This window comes from Corylus avellana, chromosome ca1 (assembly GCF_901000735.1).
Source record: "Corylus avellana chromosome ca1, CavTom2PMs-1.0".
Classification (NCBI taxonomy): domain Eukaryota; kingdom Viridiplantae; phylum Streptophyta; class Magnoliopsida; order Fagales; family Betulaceae; genus Corylus; species Corylus avellana.
The window spans coordinates 50,717,567-50,739,405 of NC_081541.1; the positions used below are offsets into that span (position 1 = coordinate 50,717,567).

Sequence of the window (21,839 nt, forward strand, 5' to 3'; positions counted from 1 at the left end):
ATAAGGGTTTTTTTTTTTCTTATTGAGAAATATATAGGGACATTTTTATCTTTTTTCTAACATTGGGAAGACATTGACAATATTTTGGTAGTTTGAGGGGGTTATATAGACTTTTTCCTTTTATTTTTGTTTTGTTTTTTTGCTTGTTTGTTTTTTTTTTTTTTTTTTTTAAATATGACGTAGCACCCAAAAACCCAGATACCATACCACACAGGTGATGTGGCGTTCTGTTAGAAAACTTAACGAAATCTTGACGGAAGTACCAAGTAAGTTTATTTGCTTACCATAGGTACCATTTGTGATATTTTTGAAAATTCAAGTGGCTAGTTGATTTTGGTGCAAACCACAAGTACTGAAATGGTGTTTAACCCTATTTTATTTCTAATTTATTATGTGGTCTTCATCAATTAGCAATAATTGGTATATATTTTAGGACATAAATTTTCTCCAAACTAGTCTGGAAGAAATATCCTTTACCCCATTTAAAATAGTACCAAGTGTTTATAAACATTTAAAATGCACATTAAATTCTTAATATCATTAATAGCAGTTTACTAACTTAAACTAAATTTAATGTGCCTTTTAAATGTGGATATAAATTTCTTCCGACGGTCACGGAAGAAACCTCGACCACCCCCTCTTTTTTTTTTTTTTTAAAAAAAAAATATGGAATTTTCACTGATGAAATTTCATGAGCATAAAACTCTTACAACATAGAGCAAACATCTCTTGAAAAATCATAGTCAAAGCTGTGAAAGTTACAAAGTCATGAAAATGACTTCAAGCTTATGCTAACCCATGTACAATTTCATTTAAGGAACAGATCTGCTTCGTGCAAACTAAATCTAGGACATGGTAGCCCAAATACAAAATAAAAATAAAAAACAACTAGAAACTAAAAATCGGGCTTTGAGAGTTAAGCCCCCACATCGATCTACTCCATCTTCAACCTGAAGGCCAAGACAACAAATCCATCTTCAACCCGAAGACCAGAACAAACAAAATAAAAAACATTTAAAATAGTGCTAAGTGTCTATAAACATTTAAAAGGCATATTAAATTTAGTATAAGTTATCTTCGTTATATGATATTAAGAAATTGATATACTAATCTATTTTTATTTGGGAAGACAATATTTTTTTTTTTTTTTTTGTGTGTGTCTAATGGTAAGAAAAAGGTTATAAGGGAGGATCATTTCCACTTTTATTCCAAAAAAGAGAGTGAATGATCCTAAAACTAACTACAATCATAGTATGATTGAGTATTGAAGTTGGTTAAACTCATTTGATATTTTGCATAGTTGATTGAACATTATTTCTTGAAACACAAGTATAATTATTAATATTATTCTCGTTTTTGTGTTATTAACTATTGAAGTGCAATTATGTGTGCATTAGATATTATTAAGAAGACAACAATCAAAAGCTAGAAAAACGAATATATAAATTTTCTTTGGTGTTTATATATATTCCTAATAATTAATTTGTCATACGTAAGTGACAGCTATTAGACTTCTAACGTTGTAGCGGCCGGAAACCCATTGGAGATATCCCTGAGCATAACCCATCGGCCTGACAGTGTGGTTTGATGGGATAAATGTCACCGTGTAACTTGCCTTCTGCTTCACCTCAGTGAATGAGATCTCTTTCGGTGAAATCTCCAAACCACCTATCCCATTCGGAGACAAAACATCCAAAGTGTACGATGAGTTTGCCGGCCCAACATTTGTCACTGTCCGTGTATATGTCTGATTATCATGATTAAGCCCCAGTGTAACTGTAAACGAAGGATAATTCAGCTGTGCTGCCGGTATACTGTTCACATTTGTACACCGAATATCCTCCTCTCGTTGCCAATGCAGAATGATCCTAATCATTTGATCAGGATAATTCAACCCACATAAAAAAGGAATGTAATCATTGGGTCGGATGTCATAAACAAGCCCCGGATCGTTTGCTCTTGACGGGTTAACATGGCCGGCACCGGCGGTGAACACGTCAGCAAACAAATGAAGTTCATCCACAATGGGATTTTCTCCGAGGTTTAGCGTGTCAGCGGTGGTCATGATTGCTGACTTGATGGCAGCGGGCGACCAGTCAGGATGTGAACTCTTGAGCAAAGCCGCAATGCCGCTAAGGTGGGGGCATGCCATTGAGGTGCCAGAGATGACGTTAAATGTTGATAGCGAATTCGAGTTGCTCTCTATACGAACTGGCCATGCACCTGTTAAATCCTTAATTATTCTAAAAGTTTAAGCTGATAGAAAGAAATAAATTTAATCATTTAATCATTACTTTAACCGCACCTAGAATGTTAACGCCGGGTCCGATAATGTCTGGCTTCATAACTCCGGGGCTTTGTATGGTTGGGCCTCTGCCAGAAAAGGCGCCAACTGTAGGAGCAGATGGATCTCCGATTACAGTTCCTTTGAATAAGATTGTTGCTTTTGGATATGCTTGTGAATTCATGTATTCTTTGATTTTCAACCCCGCAACGTAGCTGATCAATGTAGTGGGAAGTGCGGGATGTGTTGGCTTAAGATCTAGAGTGTAGCCATCAACCTCTGAATTCATGATAATGGCGGCAGCTCCACCAGCATCTAAAACTGCATTGGCATCGTTCTCAACTGCAGGCGTACAGAACACTACCTTTCCTTCCACATCCATGTCTTTCAATGTATTCTGGCTACATCCTGTTAGAATATCAATTAAATAATTAAATTAACAGATTTGGATAAATGGTGAATTAACATTATATTCATCATATTGAGCATACTTTAATTACCATCTCCGCGTGGAAAAACAAGACGCAACAATTTGTTTGAATTGAAATCTTGAGGTTGGAATAGGGATTCGCCATCATATTCATCACCGCTTCCAAGCTTTACTGTAGCCCTTATGCTTCTGTCCACGGTGCTTGCTCCAACTGTGAGAATCCATGGGGCCTCGTTCTGTACCGTACTACGACCGGGGCCATTATTCCCTCCGGCACAGCTCACAAGAATTCCGTATTGGATTGCCTGGAATGCACCCAATGCAAGATAGTCCTGGTAGTAAGTATGAGAGCCGCCGCCGGCAGAAATGGAAATCACATCCACACCTTCCTCAATTGCAGACTCAAACCCCGCCATAAGGTCACTCTCGGCACACTCATTATTGAAGCATACTTTGTAGATTGCCAAGTGCGCGTGAGGTGCGATTCCGGCCGCCGTACCCCTAGCATTCCCAAATGAATTGGCGTCGTTGACAAAATTCCCGGCTGCAATGCTGGCCACGTGGGTCCCGTGCCCTTCATCGTCAAATGGTCCAGGTGCCGTTACCTTTTTTCCCGCATGGAAAACTTTGGCGCCAATTATTTTGTTGTTACAATTTGTCCCGTTGAAATCACACGTGCCTTTCCATCTCACCGGTGGGGGAAGCATTCCTTGGTCGCTAAACGAAGGATGAGTCGGCAATATCCCGCTGTCCAAAATTCCGATAATCATTCCCTTTCCAAAATTGGAGTTTTCCCAGAATCCGACCTGCCGATCCGTCTTTTTCAACCCCATGAACTCAGGAGTGTAAGTTGTTTGCAGCTGCAGAATCCTTTCCGGCCGGGCAGAAATGAATCCATCCTTCGTCTCCATGGCTTTCACTTCCTCAGCTGTCAATCTTGCTGCAAAACCACTCACCACATTTCTGTACGAATAAACCATGCGTGGCTCTTGCTCTTCTTCCTCCTCTCTTTCGCTATTGTTTAAATCATCATCTGGTAAAAATGAAGCATACCAGCTCTCTATATCATCCGAATTTTCCATGCTAGTTTTTCTTTCCTTGGGCTTTTTCACGTGAACAATGTATATTTGTAAGCTGCTTTCTTTTTGATCAGCCAATATCGTTGGCATGAAAATGAGACTAAATACAAGAGATGTAACCACCATTAATGCTTGCAAGAGTCCACACTTCTTCTCCATCTTTCTCCCCTAAAATGACTTCTTCTCCACTTGGCACAAACATATATATATATATATATATATATATATATATATGAACTTTATCTGTTGACGGTTTCTGTCTCTATATATATAGTTACAAGCGATGACAAGGTGTCATCGGTGATAAGGAGTTATTATCATTATCAATGACGAATTAAAGTCAAGCTCTTTCTCATTAATGATAAGATTGCACGATTAATTTTTATTTTTTTATTTTTTTAAAGCTCTAGTTATGGAGTCAGGAATATCAGTTAAGATCCCTATTTAACTTCTTCAATTATGGGTCAACGATATTTATTTTAGTTCGAATCCCTATTTAAAGTAGGGTAATGCTACGGAGTAGCATTTCTTCAGGAAACCATCCGTAGAAAGGTTGGTTAACCAAACCTGGGTTAACCAGCCTTTTATTTAATAAATATATATATAAAAAAAAGGCAAAAAAGCCTTTTATTTAATAAATATAAAAAAATACAAAAAAGCCTTTATTTTAATAAATCAGCCTTTTTAGGTTTTTTCCCCAAAACCTTCTCTCGTCCTCCTCTCCCATCCTTCTCCCTCCCCCTTCACCTCCGACCTTCGCCCACCACCAAGCACTTCCACCACCGAACAGACCGCCACCCACGGCGCAACGACGCTCACCCACGGCACCAACTCGAAATTCGGAGACGCCACCCAGCCACCACCGACGACGCCCACTAAGTTGGAGAAGGTATGCATAAATGTTTTCATTGTTTTGTTGGTTAGAGCTTCTTTGAGCTAGATAAATCTTTCATTTTGAGAAGAAAAAAAAAAAAGAAATGGAATTTTAGTTACTTCTGCTATAATTTTTCCTTTGCTTGTCGGTTGAGTGCCGATTGGTCATGGGTCTTCTTTCTGCCATGGCTGAATGGGCTAGGTGGGGGGATTTCTTTTGCTCCCTGCTTCGGTTTTGCTTCACTAGATAGCTAGTGTTGAAGATTTTAGTCCTTTTGATTTTCGGTTGTTGGTTGAGTATGGGTATATTTCTTGAAAACAATTCTTGGATATTTGTTCTTCGTGGGTTTCTCTGTTTTTGGCTAGTTTTTGATTTTCTGGTTTTACCACGCACTAACAAGAAGAATGAAAATGAGATTTTTAGATTTTGTTTTGGTATTTTTTTTTCCCTGGGTTTCTCTTTTGATTTTCTGATGCTGCTTCTGTTTTTGCTACTATTAGTTCTTAGTGTTTTGCTTATTTTGCAGAGACATGGTTTGTTGCCGCAGACACAGAGTTATTATCAATGATAATAAGGAGAATGAAAATGAGAAACACTTGAAGTTGCATTGAGAAACTCTCGGATTGTAACTTTTTGGTTGTTTGTACATGATGAAAAAAAGCAAATTATATACCTCTCTTCAAGCTGATTTTATGTAATACTTGAAATTATAAAGTTGAATGTTTATTGTCCACCTTTGTATAAAAGTGTGAAAAATATGCATCGATATACACCTCTTAAATCGGTGCACATTTGATTGGTAGATAATGAACACAAAAACAATCATGGAAACTCTTGCATTCCATAATAAAAATAAAACTATCAAGATTACTAAGAAATGTCAAAACCTTCAGCATTACAAAGTAAATCCTTTCCCAAAGCAATGAGGATTACCAAGAAATGTCAAACCCATTACAAAAAAAAAATCCTCTCCCAAAGCAATGAGGATTACCAAGAAATGTCAAACCCTTCAGTATTACAAAAAAAAAAAATCCTCTCCCAAAGTAATGAAGGATTACCAAGAAATGTTAAACTCTTCAGCATTACAAAAAAAATCCTCTCCCAAAGTAATGAAGGATTACCAAGAAATGTTAAACCCTTCAGCATTACAAAAAAAATCCTCTCCCAAAGTAATGAAGGATTTCCAAGAAATGTCAAACCCTTCAGCATTACACCAAAAAAATCCTCTCTCAAAGCTATCAGGATTACTAATAAATGCCAAACCCTTCAGCATTACACAAAAAAATCCTATCTCAAAGATACCAATAAATGTCAAACCCTTTAGCATTACAAAAAAATCCTCTCCCAAAAATGCATTGTAACTTGCATTCCTTGCATTCCAATTATCATTCCAATAGCTCAGGTAGCCACATATCCTACAAAATCATGATCAAGATTTCAACTAACAATATAAACCAAATCTCATGAAATAATTTTTTATTTTCATTTGTAATACCTGAGTATTTATACTCTCTTGAGTTTTAAAAACATCACCATGTTGCATATTAGCTGAAATTGGACAAAGAGCTTCGAATAAATGTGGAACATCATCTCCATGTGAAGTCTTTAAGTAAATGTTTTATGTTATGCAAAAAACAGGAAAAATGTTAAGAAATGCACAAAATTTTGTTAATAATAATAATAATTAAGCACTAGGGGAAGGAAAAGTAAGTACCCCTTTTTTTCGTTTCCTTCGATTGGGATTAGTATTACACGGCTCATTGCTTTTACTTTGTGACTTCTTCACTGTCGCTTTTTCCACTACAGACATCTTCCTTTTATGCTGTAACCTTCCTTTTGTTTTAGCTACAATAGGACTATGAACCTCATCACCATCTACTACCAACTCAACATCATCAGCAGTCTTATTACATGTTAAAGATACGCCTTGAAGTGCAAGAGAAGGTGGACTAGGTTCAAAACTTGAAGCACGTAATTCCTTAATCAACATATCCATATGCGTCTGAACTTTTGTGTATTGATCCACGTTTCTAGCAGCAATCTTTGCCAATGTATGCATACTTTTGCACAAGTTGTCATATCTTTGTACTTTGGGGTTGGCACTCAACGCATCAAAACTACATTTAATTAAAGTATATCTTCGCTTCACATCCTTCCTCCGACGGTAAAGATAATATTTGGGGGGCAAAGATGTAATGTTACGTGCACTCAATAGAGCAAAGACATGTCTGCACAAGATGCTTCTTGATTCAAATGAGTCACATGTGCATTTTACTTCAAATTCATCTCCATCTTCATTGGAATCTTCATTGAAGTAGACAACATATGTTACTACTTTCATGTAGGCATCTTCAACTGTCTCATTTTGAACTTTTACCTGTTCAGTCACTTGGTAGGTGCAAATTGCACCATCGGTAGTCAAAAGGGAGATAGTACAATAAATTATAGATATTATCTCACGCTGAACTTCTTTGAATTTGGCTATGGTGTAAACTTTTTGAAATTTTTCCTCAAAAGGATAAAAAGTTACACATGGAAGGTTAGAATTAAAAGACTTGAAATCTTCAAGACTCTCATTCTCAACCTTCTTTCGCAAAGCAATATCATATTGGTCAACAAATTGCTTCAAAGTAGTAGACGGACGCACATAGCCATCGAAAAAGGCATTCATACTTTCACTCCATTGTGTAGTTCTCATACCAGCCCAAAACACATCTTTCAGATATGCCGGAACCCAAAAAGTCCGCTCATTATATAATTGGTGCAACCAATCATGATCCTTTAGCTCATAACTATCTAGTAGAGTTTGTCATCCTACCTCAAAGTCACCACATGTTTGAGACTCATAAACACATTTATGTATGGCACTCTTAATGGCATGATAATTTGAATATGACTTAAACTTGTATGAAATTTTTCTCAAAATGTGCTATAGACAATATATGTGTCGGGTTCCTAGAAAAACTCTTGCAATTGCATTTTTTATAGCCCGATCTTGATCTGTTATAATTGCAAGTGGCGCTTGGCCGTTCATGCAATTCAACCAATTTTGAAACAACCATACAAAATTTTCTGTATCCTCACTAAATATAAATGTTGCCCTAAAAAGCGTTAACTGACCATGGTGGTTCACTCCCACAAACGGAGCAAATGGCATACCATATTTGTTAGTCAAGTATGTCGTGTCAAATGTCACGACATCCCCAAAACTTTCATACGATGCCCTACTTCTTGCATCAACCCAAAACACATTTTTCAACCTAGAATTATCATCAGAATCAACTGCAAAGTAGAAACCACTATCGGTTGCTTGCATCTTATTCAAATAGTCTAGAAGTGCTTTAGCACCTCCTTGGCCAAGCCGAATGCGTCTTTCCTTGTTAATAAAGTTTCTACAATCTTTTTCTATAAATGGAAGATTTTCATACCCCCCAGCTTCAACAGCAAGAGAGTTATAACTCTGACTCAGTCCAATCTTAGATATATCATTTCTATAATCTTTCTTCTCACGTTAGAATTCAAATTCCTATTGCATTTAAAATATCTTCCCTTGTTTGGGCTTAAACCATGATTGTGGTCAATAATTACACTAGTCACATACCACTTCGTTTCAACTAACTTTGCATTCAACTTCGCCTTACATTCTGTTTTGATCATGGGATTTGGTTTACTTGTCTTGGGTTGTGGTTTGCCTTGACGTTGACATGCAAGGGTGACACGTATGTCTTCCCCAGTGATTTTATCTCTAGTAATTTTTTTTGTTACCACCCCAAAACCTATTTTCCGGCCAAACTGCCTATAATATGAGGAAAGTTCTTCGATGAAGCTAAATGTCATACCTCGCTTAGGTTGCTCAACATTTTCGTCTTCACTTATGAGCTTCCACTCATACTTGCCCTTGCCATTATTATCGTCCTCATCAATTACAATTTCATTTCCATCTACAACACAGAAACAAATAAAATTCAGCAAAACAACATTTAACAAATGATGCATAAAATCTACAAATGAGAGAAGAAGAGACTAACAAACCATTTTCAAGGTCAATTTGAGGGGGCAGATCATTACCAACAGAAATATGTGTACGTAAATTGTCATCTTCGCATTCATTTTCCGAATCCATCTAAGAGTTATTACAAGTAAAAATTCAAATTAGACATCAATCTGAAGAGTTTGACTTCTTATACTTGCGTATCTGAGTTGGAGAAAGATAAATTATAAGCCTTAAAAAAATGAATGTCGTCCGAGAAGCCTTATGAGATTTACAAAAAAAGTTATGCTTTGAATCCAATTGAATTATAAGACCTGCAACTGAAGCATATATACTCACCCACCCACCCACACACAATAACACAATAAACGTTTGTGGCGGTGAATTATACAATAAACATCTACAACTCAAGCATATATACAATTGAATTATAAGACCTGCAACTCAAGCATATATATTCAGCCACCCATCAAGTGACCTAACTAAATAATACAATAGCCAAAGAAACAAGTCAAGCTTTGCACCTTCAAAATGTAAATATACGAAAACGTTTATTACAGGGAAGAAGGCAGTGGTGAGTGGCGGCGCCGCTGCTTCGTGGTGGTTGGGGCGCTGGATTGTGGTGGTCGGCAGTTTGGGAGAGAGAGAAACTCGCCGGCGGTGGTGGATGGTGGTGGCGGCCGGTTGTGGTATTTGGGGTATGAAACCCTACAGATACAAAATACTTTTGTTTTTATTTTTGTTTTTTTGTTTTTTTTTATATATATTTATTAAATAAAAGGCTTTTTTGTTTTTGTTTTTTGTTTTTTAATTTTTATATTTATTAAATAAAAGGCTGGTTAACCCAAGTTTGGTTAACCAGCCTTTTTACGGATGGTTTCCTGAAGAAATGCTACTCCGTAGCATTACCCTTTAAAGTATATTATAGCTATCCTGTCTCATTATCATAATTAGTATATATAGGTAGCTTCAAGCCTTCGACGAACATGCGCAATATATATAGTCCTAAATTTACAATTTAGTGGTGAATATATTGCTATGTTATTTAAAATTTGTAAATGTTGTGGTACCATATAAAATTTGAATACAATAAAACAAAATTTGGACTACAAAATCGTTAATCTCTATTTCACTCCAAATTGAGAATAATCTCGATATTTGTGTACAAACCCCCTTGATTTTCAATTTCTTTTTATTAAAGTAAATATACGAAAAATTCTTATTTATATATGTTCTAGCGTCTATCTCGCATATATTTTCGTTAAGTTAGCATGCTTCATTCACCATTGATATATATATATTAGTTAAGGATGAATGAAGCATACCAACAAAGATGTACATGGATGAGAAGTAGACGCATGGGGATCAATGATGAGATGACTCAAAGGAACCGCGCTAGTTCTTGTAGATACAACAAACATGAATGCATGGAGAGCAAGTGTGGAGTCTTGCTTCTTGGTCTCATTTTCATGGTTAATTTCTCACCAACAATATTGGCATAAGATCATCAGAAGCAAAGCAGCTTACAAACATATATACATTGTTTACGTAAAAAAACCGAAGGAAAGAAAATGCAGGTTTGAGTCATTTTTGCCTATAAACACCAAAGGCTTGGAAATGGTGTGATCATCAGAGTTTTGGACTAAGGGATATTGCCGATGACGTAGGAGTGCCTCCCCCGCCGGCGAAATGGAAAGGCCGGCGTGAATTCAATGTGCACAACAATGTGTAACAACTAATTAATTGGCACAAGAGTTTTCCAACAAGGAAGACAACAAATGGTACTTGTAGTTAGGGGCGAAAAGGCGGTTGCGGTTAGCGGTTAGCTGTTATCCATATTTGCTAACCGCTTTTTACAAGTTGAGCTTTTTTTTTAAGGTTGGTTTTGAGAATTGGGCTTTTTTTGGGCTAACTTTAAATGTGTGTATGTGTGTGTGTATGTTTTTTTCTGGCCTTTTCATGGCCATTTTAGCATCAAAATTTGCTATATACCACAAATTGAGCCAAATTGCTACAAAAGGATCGATCCCAAAAGTAATTAATAATAATAATAATAAATTTAAAATTTTAGACTACAAATTTACATTAGTTTACATTTACTTGTACTAAAAAAAAGTCCTTAAATGCCTAAAGCCAACGACAGAGGAAGTGGTGGTGGAGACACCCACCACAAAGAAAGAGCCGATGGTTCTGGAACCGGAGCCAGAGGCGGAGAAGCTGGGTCCAGATGAGGAAGTAGTAGAGGAGCCGGAGAAGCCCAAGGCCAAGAAGTTGAAGATTACCGAATTAGTGTCTTTCAAGGAAGATAGTTATGTGGTTGGGGAGCTGCCGGAGGCAGAAAAGAAGGGGCTTGAGGAGCTGAGGTAACTCGTCCAAGAGGCCTTCAACAAGCACAATTTCATGGCTCCTCCTCCGCTGCCCAAGGAAGAAGAGAAGAAGGAGGAGGAAGAAGAAAAGGGTCCTCCTGCTTCTTCTTCTGCTGTGGAAGAAACAAAACCCCCAAGACTGAAGAGAAACTTGAAGAACCTCCCAAGGTGGAAGACTAAGTTTGTCGGTTTTGGATAAGCGAGAAAACAGAGAGAGGAGACGGTTTGGGAATTTCTTGACGGCACTTCCTTTAGGGTTAAAAAACCCTAACATGAAATCCTAGCCTTCCAACCAAACTACGGCATATATGCGGTAATTTGGTTTACCGTAGCTAAGCCCAATCCAATGAAAAGCACGAGGAAGATGCGTTTAAATTTTAAAATTATATTATAATGAAGAATCTTGCCCATAGCATGAGTTATGAGCTAGTTTAAGTCTAATTATGGAGTCAAACTCTTTCTTATTAATGAATTTTATATATATATATAAAGTCTAATTATAGAGTCAAGAATATCGGTTAGAATCCCTATTTTACATCTTCAATTATGGGTTAACGATATTCATTTTCTTTCAGATCCTTTAAGGTCTAATTATGGAGTCAAGAATATCGGTTAGAATCCCTATTTTACATCTTCAATTATAGGTCAAAGATAATCATTTTATTTTGGATCCTATTTAAAGTATGAGAAATTTTTTGTTTTCATCTTTTGCTTATCTCTTGTATATCTCCATCTAAGAGATGGGCATTGTCGCCATTAATACACCTTTGAAAATATCGTTTAGTTTGATAAAGGGTGGTGTACTCTAAGAAGCAATCACCTAAGTAGTTTAATGTAAAAAAACTAGTGCTTTATAGGCCATATATAACTCTCATGTATGGTCTACCCGAGATATTATCCATTCTTAGCAGGGTTGGCGCTATCCTGAGGGACCTGTAATATAATGCCAGTACCCCAACCATTGTATGCTACCATCTACCACTAGTGGCACGACCGAGTTTGACCTCGGGTGGCCCACACCACTAATGGTATACATCTTGTAGTGACCAACCATTAGGGAATGGCTACGCCGGTCATGAAAACCATTGGATCCAAAGCCCATATAACAACACACACATTTGACTATAGAATGAAGTCTATATAGTTAGCCCATGATCATTATTCTGCACGTATCGGTGTAACAGTTCATACGATGCATCTTATCAACCATTTATTAAAGCAGTTACCAAGTTATTACAAAAATGTAGACATGCTCATATCATACGCATGATCAATTAACTAATATATCCCACATTTTTAAGGAAAGTATTCGTGTGTGGTTACTTACCTCGTATGCTTGCTTAAGTCCTCCGACATCTCGAATCCTGCTATAATGAAACACAACTCATCATTATAAGCAGTACTAGAGAACTCTACGAGGTTCCATCTAACTAAAAAGGATTGCTAAAACCTTTGGAACATTTAAAGGGCTAAGGAACACAAGAGCCGGCCTCTGGTCGAACGCTCGTTCCCTAGGGCGAGCGTTTGGCTAGGGGCTAGGGTTTTGGCCAAAAGCCCCTAAAATGCTTTTAGGCCTCTATCTAAAGCTATTGGTTGATATCTAGGCTCAAAATAACACATGCATCACAACACAAGGAATCAAAGAGGTTTTTAAAAGCCCTTGAAAACATTCTTAAGAAATAGGTTCGTTTGAAGCACCAAAACATATTACAAGTGTTCCTAATAGCGTCCCTTGAAAACGCCTTTTGAAACAAGTTTTCTTAAACAATGAAATGGTGCAAAGGCTTGCCTTAGCACTAAAATGCTTAAAACATTGAAAGGAGAAATCATCACTTCAAGAAAACGTTTAGACTATTGTAAAACAAGAAACTTAACAACATAACAACAAGAAGATGTAGGGATTACCTCAACAAGTAGGTTTCTCAATAGTGCTCCTTCCTTCATCCAAGTCACTCACAAAGCTCACACACTCTCAATTAATAAAGAAGCAGAGTTATCCTAAGGCTCCAGAGGGCATTTTGAGGGCTGGGTCGAATGGGGGTAAGGGGTATTTATAGGGAAAGAAGCTGAGGGCAAAATGGAAAAACTTCTAAAAAGGGGCGAGCGCTCGTGTGTACTACAGTGTCGAGTGCTCGTGTATTGTAGCTCAGATGGGTCAGAGTTGCAAGTGGCAGGGGCGAGTAAAAACCAACGGTCTAAAAATGGTCAACAAGCGCTCGTGTACTATTCATAAAAGGCCTAAAGAGTTCAGATTACGATTTCAAAGGGGTGTGCACGGGTCGGGGTGTGGGCGGGTATCGGCCTTTTCCCCAACCTGCCCCGCACCTTGAGGGTTTGGAAATTTCAACCCGCCACCCGAGCACAAGTAACAAGCCCCACGCGGGTTCGGGTATTGCCGGGGGGGGCGGATCAGGGCGGATTGTGCGGGTTCTTTTCCAGATCCTCTCATTTCTTTCCTCCAACAGCTTCTCTTCTTTCTTTTCCTCTTTCTTCTCCTCCATTTTCATCTTTTCGTCAGATCCTCTCAAAACCTCGAGAAACAAACACAATCCCACATCAAACGATTTAAACCTATAAACACAAAACCCCAAGAAACAAACGAACATACACAACCATACATCAAACCTATAAACAATGGAAAAGAAAATCAAAGAATGATTCATGAAAGAGGTCTAGAAAGAGAAAAAAAAAAACCTGGATTGACAAGATCGTGGTCTGTGGAGGTGGGAGCGGCGCAACAGTAATGGTCTAAGGAAGTGGAGCGACGGCTTAGACTAGAGAGAGAAGCAGACGAGAGGCAGAGAGAGAGAACACACCGGAGCGAGTGCAAGGGAGACAAGAGAGCGAAAGGGAGAGAAAAGACGACAGCAGCAGAAGAATAAAGAGAGAGAGGCTGAATAGATTAGGGTTAGGGTTTTTTAGTTTTTATACTTATGCGGGGTGGATTGGGGCGGGGTGGGTACCAGCGGAAAAAAACACCTAAAACTCGTAACCCGCCCCATCCCGCCCCGCTCGGGTTGGAAGAATCCTACCCGAACCCGCAAAAATACACATAAAACCCAAGCGGGGCGGGGTGGGGTGGTTCGGGTTTGCAGGTTGGGTGGGTTTTTGCCCACCCCTATTTACAAGGGTTGCGTGGGCTACAAACGAGTGCTCGGTGTGGTCACCAAGGACAAGTGCTTGTCCAGAAAAGGTGAACTTGGGCCTTGCTCGCAAAAAGGCCCTAAAGGCTTGGGCCCATTAAAGAAGGTTTGGGTTCTCTGTCTAGGGCTTGTTTAGAAGGCTAACTACTTGCTGAGTAAGGAGTTAAAATTCTTTTTAAAACAATTTAAAAAGTCGCGGTATTACACCTTTGACCCATGGGGGGCCTCGTATGTGACCCGTCGTGGGTCATACTTAAGTTCTTTTCTTTTTAAATGTTAAGTATTAAAATAAGTTTTTATTATTAGTATTATTATTATAAACATCTTAAGGGTATAAGGGATATTTCACTAGTCAACATTTTGATTTAATGCTGAATTTGGACAAGAGAGTTGAATTTGCAAAAAATTGAAAGATTATGACTCTAAATTGACACTTTTTAAAATTTAAGCGTAAGATTGCAAAAGTAATGAAAGATAGGGGTACTAAGTGATGTTTTTCCGAATTATATTCTAATACTCCCCATCACATATGGGACTTAAACTCTTCATTGATCGATGAAGCCCAACACGTGAAATATTTAATTGAAACGGGAGATGAATGACGGATACATGTTTCAAATTATGCTATAATAATACCATCTTAAATCACGACTTATCTAAAAAAACTTAAGCTTATAGCAAAAAGTTAATTTAATTATTTAATTTATACTCTAACAGCTGACCCAACATCAAATTTATGCTCCTCGGATTCCTTGAAAGACATTGTCGTGAAAGGAAAGGTAATGTTCTGTGGGCTTGGAGGAGTTGACACAAGCAAAGCAGTTTTAGCTAATGGTGGAACCGCCATCATTATCTTGAACGCAGAGGTTCAAGGCTCTACAATTTTTCCTGACCGCCACATATATACTTCCGGCTACACTTTTCAGTTACGCTGCAGGGTTGAATATCATAGCCTACATCAACTCAACCTTGGCACCAACAACAACAATCTTGATTAAAGGAACTGTAATTGATGATCAGCAGCCATCTGCTCCAACAATTGCGTCTTTTCCTTTGAGAGGCCCAAGCATTCAGTGTCCAGGAATTATGAAACCAGACATTATCTGACCCGGCGTTAAAATTCTAGTTGCATGGCAAGTTCCTCTAGAGAACAACTCGAATTTCGACACCTCAACATTTAATATGATTTTCGGCACCTCAATGTCCTGCCCCCACCTCAGTGGCATTGCCGCTTTGCTCAAGTGCTCACACCCTGACTGGTCGCCGACTGCCGTCAATCATGACCACCGCTGACACACTAACAATCGAAGGAGATCAACTCCATTGGCGATGAAACAGTTCTTCCCGCTGACGTCTTTGCCACCGGCGCAGGCCATGTTAACCCATTAAAAGCAAATGATCCGGGGCTTGTTTACGACATCACACCTAACGATTTCATTCCTTATTTATGGTTGGGGGTATTCTGCATGTGCAACGCGTGGGGATTATGAAATGCTCGCAAGTGAAAAGCATCCCTGAAGCACAACTCAATTATCCTTCGTTTACAATTACGTTGGGGGCTAGTAATGGTACTCAGACTTATACGCGGACGGTGACAAATGTTGGCTCGGCTAAGTCAACTTACACTCTGGAAGTTTCGGCTCCAAAAGGGATAGGTGGGATAATCATATCACCGGCAGAAATCACATTCACAGTGGTGAACCAGAAGGCGACTTACACGGTAACATTCATCCGATCCCAACAAGCGACGGTGACAAGCCGCAGGGTTTTGCTCGATCAGGGACATCTCACATGGGCTTCTGATCGCTACTCCTTTAGAAGTCAAATACCTGTCACTTTCGTATGAGAAACAGGCATGCATGCACCACTATCCTAGAGCTTAGGAGTAAACACCAGAGAAAACTTATATTCGCCTCTCTCAAGGGTGTCATGCATATATTGTTGGGAATATGATTGCAAAAAAGGAGATTGTGCAGTAGAAAAATAATAATTCTGAGGAAAAAATATAAAAAAGCCTCTCAAATCAACAATTATTTTTTAAAGAGCCTCATGATGTTCAAAATGTGCTAAAGTACGTAGCACATCAAACTACCGAAATGTGTCAAAAAGGTCACATCTTTTTTTATATTCCTATAGTACTCTTATTCTTTTAAAAATTAAAAACTCAAAAATTAATTTTTCAAAATCTTGTTAAAAAAAGAAAAAGAAAAAAGGAAATGGGTGGCTGCCAATTGAGCCAACCACAGGGTTTGATTTGTAATTGAATGCAATTATAGTGAATAATTTTTTATTCATTCCAAAAAAAAATATTTTGTATTTATTCGCCCCTTGTTTTTTTTTTTTTTTTTGTTTAAAAATTAGTTTAGTTTATTTTTTATTTTATTAATTTTTTATTTAGTTTTTAAAATAATATGAGTATTATAGGAATATAAAAAAAGATGTGGTCTTTTTGACCTACTTTAATAGTTTGATGAGCTACTTTAATAGCTACCTTTTGAACATTATAGGGAATATAAGCTCCTTGCTCTTTAAATATTTAACTTATTCTCGAGAGTTAACTCCAGAATATTAGCTCTTAATAAATACTAAAAAAGAACTGTACGTACGTAGAGATTGTTTGTCTTTAGAGACTCAAGTTCTTCTCTATTTACAATCTGCCCGTAAAACATCAGAAACCAAATTTTGAAACATACTTCAAAATCTCAACACTTAGAAGGAAAGAAAAAAGTATGAATAAAAATATAAAGAAATTGTGACACAAAAATTTATCGTCGTTTAACAAGCTTGATCCCCGCGATATTAATTTTCCAATCTGATACACTTTGGCACCTCCTACTTTTTTCTCTAAGCAAATTACAGGGAAAAGGAGAAGGGGCTAATCAGTCAATATAAAAATTAGTTTGTAAGCAATAATATATCATAAATGGGAACAAAGATTAAACGTGTTTTAATGTATATGTATGGACTAAACTTGCATTAAATATTGAGTGAAAGACTTTGTTTATTATTTTGTTTTCATAAAAATAAAATAAAATAAAATAAAATATTATATAATTTTTATTTGTATTAAAATATAATTTGTATCGCACAAATATCATCACAAATTTCTTCTAATTTTCTATTAATGCTTTGATAATCCGAATTTAGATTTTTCTCTTGCTATTTTTTTTATATACTTCATTTCGTTATAAATTACGCATATGGGAACAAATATTTTAACATGTTTAAATTTTTTTTTTTGTTGTTGTGATTATGTTTTGTGGCACTATGTTTAGTAATGTACTGTATAACTTTAAATGTTTCTTTTTTTTATTATTTAAAAATGTAAGATATAATTTTGTACATCTTTTTTAACCTATAATGTAAGGCACAATGAAGATGCGTTTAAATTTTAAAATTAAATTATAATGAAGATCACGCGCATAGCGCGAGTTATGAGCTAGTTTAAGTCTAATTATGGAGTCGAGCTCTTTCTCATTAATAAAACAATTGCAATATTTTTTTTTATTTTTTATTTTGTTTAAAAAAAGTCTAATCATATAGTCAAGAATATCGGTTAGAATCCCTATTTTACATCTTCAATTATGGGTCAATAATATTCATTTTCTTTCGGATCCTTTAAGGTCTAACTATGGAGTCAAGAATATATGAACAGACATTTCCTCCAAACCAGAAGAAAATATCCATCAACCCATTTAAAATAGTGTTATGTGTAAACATTAAATTTAGTTTAAGTTAGTAAACTGCTATTAATAATATTAAGAATTTAATGTGTTTATAAATGTTTATCGACACATGACACTATTTTAAATAGGTTGGAGAATATTTCCTCCGGACTGGTTTGAAGGATATTTTTCACAAATCTCACCTTATCCTAACTATATATAGAGAGAGAAACAGTCAACAGATCGATAAAGCTCCTAACTAACAAACCAACTAACTATATATATATATATATATATAGGGTGAAACAGATAAAGTTGGTTTAATTTTCAACGTAACAAAATAAAATATTGACTGTAAAATAATAATCTCCGTTTCACTCAAAAATCATAATAGCCTCCCTTGGTTTTCGACTTTTTATTTAAAATATTTTTATTAAGTTAAACATAGCCCTATCAAAAATAGGTTTAATTATAAACATAGAAATTCATAGAAGAAGTCATCTTTTGGGGAGAAAGATGGAGAAGAAGTGTGGACTCTTGCAAGCATTAATGGTGGTTACATCTCTTGTTTTTAGTCTCATTTTCATGCCAACAATATTGGCTGATCAAAAAGAAAGCAGCTTACAAATATACATTGTTCACGTGAAAATGCCCAAGGAAAGAAAAACTAGCCTGGAAAATTCAGATGATATAGAGAGCTGGTATGCTTCATTTTTACCAGATGATGATTTAAACAAGAACGGAAAAGAGGAGGAAGAAGAGCAAGAGCCACGCATGGTTTATTCGTACAGAAATGTGGTGAGTGGTTTTGCAGCAAGATTGACAGCTGAGGAAGTGAAAGCCATGGAGAAGAAGGATGGATTCATTTCTGCCCGGCCGGAGAGGATTCTGCAGCTGCAAACAACTTACACTCCTGAGTTCATGGGGTTGAAAAAGACGGATAGGCAGGTCGGACTCTGGGAAAACTCCAATTTTGGAAAGGGTATGATTATCGGAGTTTTGGACAGCGGGATATTGCCGACTCATCCTTCGTTTAGCGACCAAGGAATGCTTCCCCCGCCGGCGAGATGGAAAGGCACGTGTGACTTCAACGGGACAAATTGTAACAACAAAATAATTGGCGCCAAAGTTTTCCAGGCGGGAAAAAAGGTAACGGGACCTGGACCATTTGACGAAACAGGGCACGGGACCCACGTGGCCAGCATTGCCGCCGGGAATTTTGTCAACGACGCCAATTCATTTGGGAATGCTAAGGGTACGGCGGCCGGAATCGCACCTCACGCGCACTTGGCAATCTACAAAGTATGCTTCAATAACGGGTGTGCCGAGAGCGACATTTTGGCGGGGTTTGAGTCGGCAATTGATGAAGGTGTGGATGTGATTTCCATTTCTTCCGGCGGCATTTCTCTTCCTTACTACCAGGACTATACTGCACTAGGTGCATTCCAGGCAATCCAAAGCGGAATTCTTGTGAGCTCTTCCGGTGGGAACAGTGGTCCCGGTCGGAGTACTGTAATGAACGAGGCCCCATGGATTCTCACAGTTGGAGCAAGCACCGTGGACAGAAGCATAAGGGCTACAGTAAAGCTTGGAAGCGGGGATGAATATGATGGCGAATCCCTATTTCAACCTCAAGATTTCAATTCAAACAAATTGCTGCGTCTTGTTTTTCCGCGCGGAGAAGGTAAATGTTAAACGTTAAATCACTATTTATTCCAAAAAGGTAAAGCTTATAAGAAACTGTTAATTTAATTATTTAATTTATATTCTAACAGGATGTAGCCATAATACATTGAAAGACATGAATGTGGAAGGAAAGATAGTGTTCTGTACGCCTGCATTTGAGAACGATGCCCATGCAGTTTTAAATGCTGGTGGAGCCGCCGCCATTATCATGAATTCAGAGGTTGCAGGCTACACTCTAGATTTTAAGCCAACACATCCCAAACTTCCCACTACATTGATCAGCTACGTTGCAGGGTTGAGAATCAAAGAATACATGAATTCAAAAGCATATCCAAAAGCAACAATCTTATTCAAAGGAACTGTAATCGGCGGAGATCCATCTGCTCCTACAGTTGGCAGCTTTTCCGGCAGAGGCCCAACCAAACAAAGCCCCGGAATTATGAAACCAGACATCATTGGACCTGGCGTTAACATTTTAGGTGCTGTTAAAGTAATAATTTAGTGATTAAATTTATTTCTTGTTATCAACATAAGTTTTTTGAATAATTGGTAATTGAACAGGTGCATGGCCAGTTCCTGTAGAGAGCAACTCGAATTCGCTATCAACATTTAATATCATCTCCGGCACCTCAATGGCTTGCCCGCACCTTAGCGGCGTTGCAGCTTTGCTAAAGAGTTCACACCCAGATTGGTCGCCGGCTGCCATCAAGTCAGCGATCATGACCACTGCTGACACACTAAACCTCGGAGAAAATCCCATCATGGATGAACTTCATTTGTTTGCCGACGTGTTCACCGCTGGCTCCGGCCATGTTAACCCGTCAAGAGCAAACGATCCGGGGCTTGTTTACGACATCCAACCCGAAGATTACATTCCTTTTTTTTGTGGGTTGAATTACCCAGATCAAATGATCCAGCTCATTTGGCATTGGGCACGATTGAAGGAAATTCAGTGCGCAAGTTTGAACAGTATACCAGCAGCACAGATGAATTATCCTTCGTTTACAGTTACACTGGGGCCTAGTCATAATAACCAAACATATACACGGACAGTGACAAATGTTGGGCCGGCAAACTCAACATACACTTTGGATGTTTTGTCTCCGAATGGGATAGGTGGTTTAGAGATTTCACCGAAAGAGCTCACATTCACTGAGGTGAAGCAGAAGGCAAGTTACACAGTGACATTTATCCCATCAAACCACACTGTCAGGCCGCTGGGTTATGCTCAGGGATATCTCCAATGGGTTTCCGCGGGCCGCTACAACGTTAGAAGTCTAATAGCTGTCACTTACGTATGACAAATTAATTATTTTATATATATATTTATATTTATATATTAGTTTAAGCTAGAAGAGTATATTTTAGAAATATATTCTATTTTGCTTTATTTTTATTTCTCAATTTCTTGTTCGTTTTTCTAGTTTTTGATTGTTGTCTTCTTAATAATATCTAATGCACACATAATTGCATTTCAATATTTAATAACACAACAGCGAGAATAATAATTATATATACTTGTGTTTCATGAAATAATGTTCAATCATCTCTAAGATATATGTATCTCAATTGGCTATGGGCCATGCTTTATGAAGGTAGTGGTCACTAGTTGGATCTCCCTTCCCCCTCGTATGTGAACATGTCAAAAATAAATAAATAATGTTCAATAAACTATGCAAAATATCAAATGAGTTTAATTACCAACTTCAATACTAAATCAGAATATGATCGTAGTTTGTTTTAGGATCATTTACTCTCTTTTTTGGATCAAGAGTGGAAAAGATCATCCTTTATAGTCTTTTTCTTACTATTAGAAGAAGAAAACACAAAAACCAAAAATGTCTTCCCAAATGAAAATAGATTAGTATATCGATTTCTTAATATCATATTATTAAGGAAGATTCATAGATCTTTAGATTTGAATTAATGTTCCATTTTTAACAACACACCAAGACATCAAAGATATATTAAAGCACGGGGACAATTTTGAGCAAATAATCCGAAAAATTAGAAAATAACAAGTAAAATATTCCCACACTATCAAATATTCTTCTAGCTAATTCTATCAAAAAATCACTATAACCCAAACATGAATATTGTATTATATTCAATTTAATTCGCCTTTCCTAACATGTTTTTTTTAATTTTGTTTTCTATTTTTTAAACCTTCCTAACATAATTTCAAAACTCCTGTTTTTGGTATTCACAATTTAAAAAAAAAATACAAAAAAATAAATAAAAAAATATTGCACACCCAAACGAAGTTAGTCCTTCAAAACAATAGGTGGATAAATAAAGACAGAAAGCGAAATAGATTGCAA

The 21,839-nt window shown here is 37.2% G+C and overlaps 1 protein-coding gene, 1 long non-coding RNA gene and 2 pseudogenes across 2 annotated transcripts; 3 read left to right on the forward strand and 1 right to left on the reverse strand.

Annotated features, from left to right (window-relative positions):
* Positions 1–1,486: 1,486 nt before the first annotated feature.
* Positions 1,487–3,856, reverse strand: LOC132167619 (subtilisin-like protease 4). Its single transcript, XM_059578630.1, has 3 exons — positions 2,785–3,856; positions 2,306–2,692; positions 1,487–2,223 (listed from the first exon to the last, which is right to left on the reverse strand). Exons 1-3 carry the CDS (start codon positions 3,794–3,796, stop codon positions 1,487–1,489), a joined length of 2,136 nt encoding a protein of 711 aa, XP_059434613.1. The 5' UTR covers positions 3,797–3,856.
* A 621-nt stretch (positions 3,857–4,477) lies between these two features.
* LOC132168105 (uncharacterized) lies at positions 4,478–5,398 on the forward strand. Its single transcript, XR_009438759.1, has 2 exons — positions 4,478–4,682; positions 5,194–5,398. It is a non-coding gene; the product is annotated as an uncharacterized LOC132168105 (long non-coding RNA).
* Positions 5,399–10,842: 5,444 nt separating this feature from the next.
* LOC132174470 (subtilisin-like protease) lies at positions 10,843–16,013 on the forward strand (annotated as a pseudogene).
* A 2,431-nt stretch (positions 16,014–18,444) lies between these two features.
* Positions 18,445–20,819, forward strand: LOC132168094 (subtilisin-like protease 4; annotated as a pseudogene).
* Positions 20,820–21,839: the final 1,020 nt, after the last annotated feature.

What these genes read in the sequence shown, in the direction of transcription:
- LOC132167619 (XM_059578630.1), bottom strand. Translation starts at nt 3,796, where the DNA reads ATGGAAAATTCGGATGATATAGAGAGCTGGTATGCTTCATTTTTACCA. An exon ending in TGTTTTTCCACGCGGAGATG is followed by an intron (nt 2,693 to 2,784) that starts GTAATTAAAGTA and finishes ATATTCTAACAG; the next exon opens with GATGTAGCCAGAATACATTG. An exon ending in ACCCGGCGTTAACATTCTAG is followed by an intron (nt 2,224 to 2,305) that starts GTGCGGTTAAAG and finishes AGGATTTAACAG; the next exon opens with GTGCATGGCCAGTTCGTATA.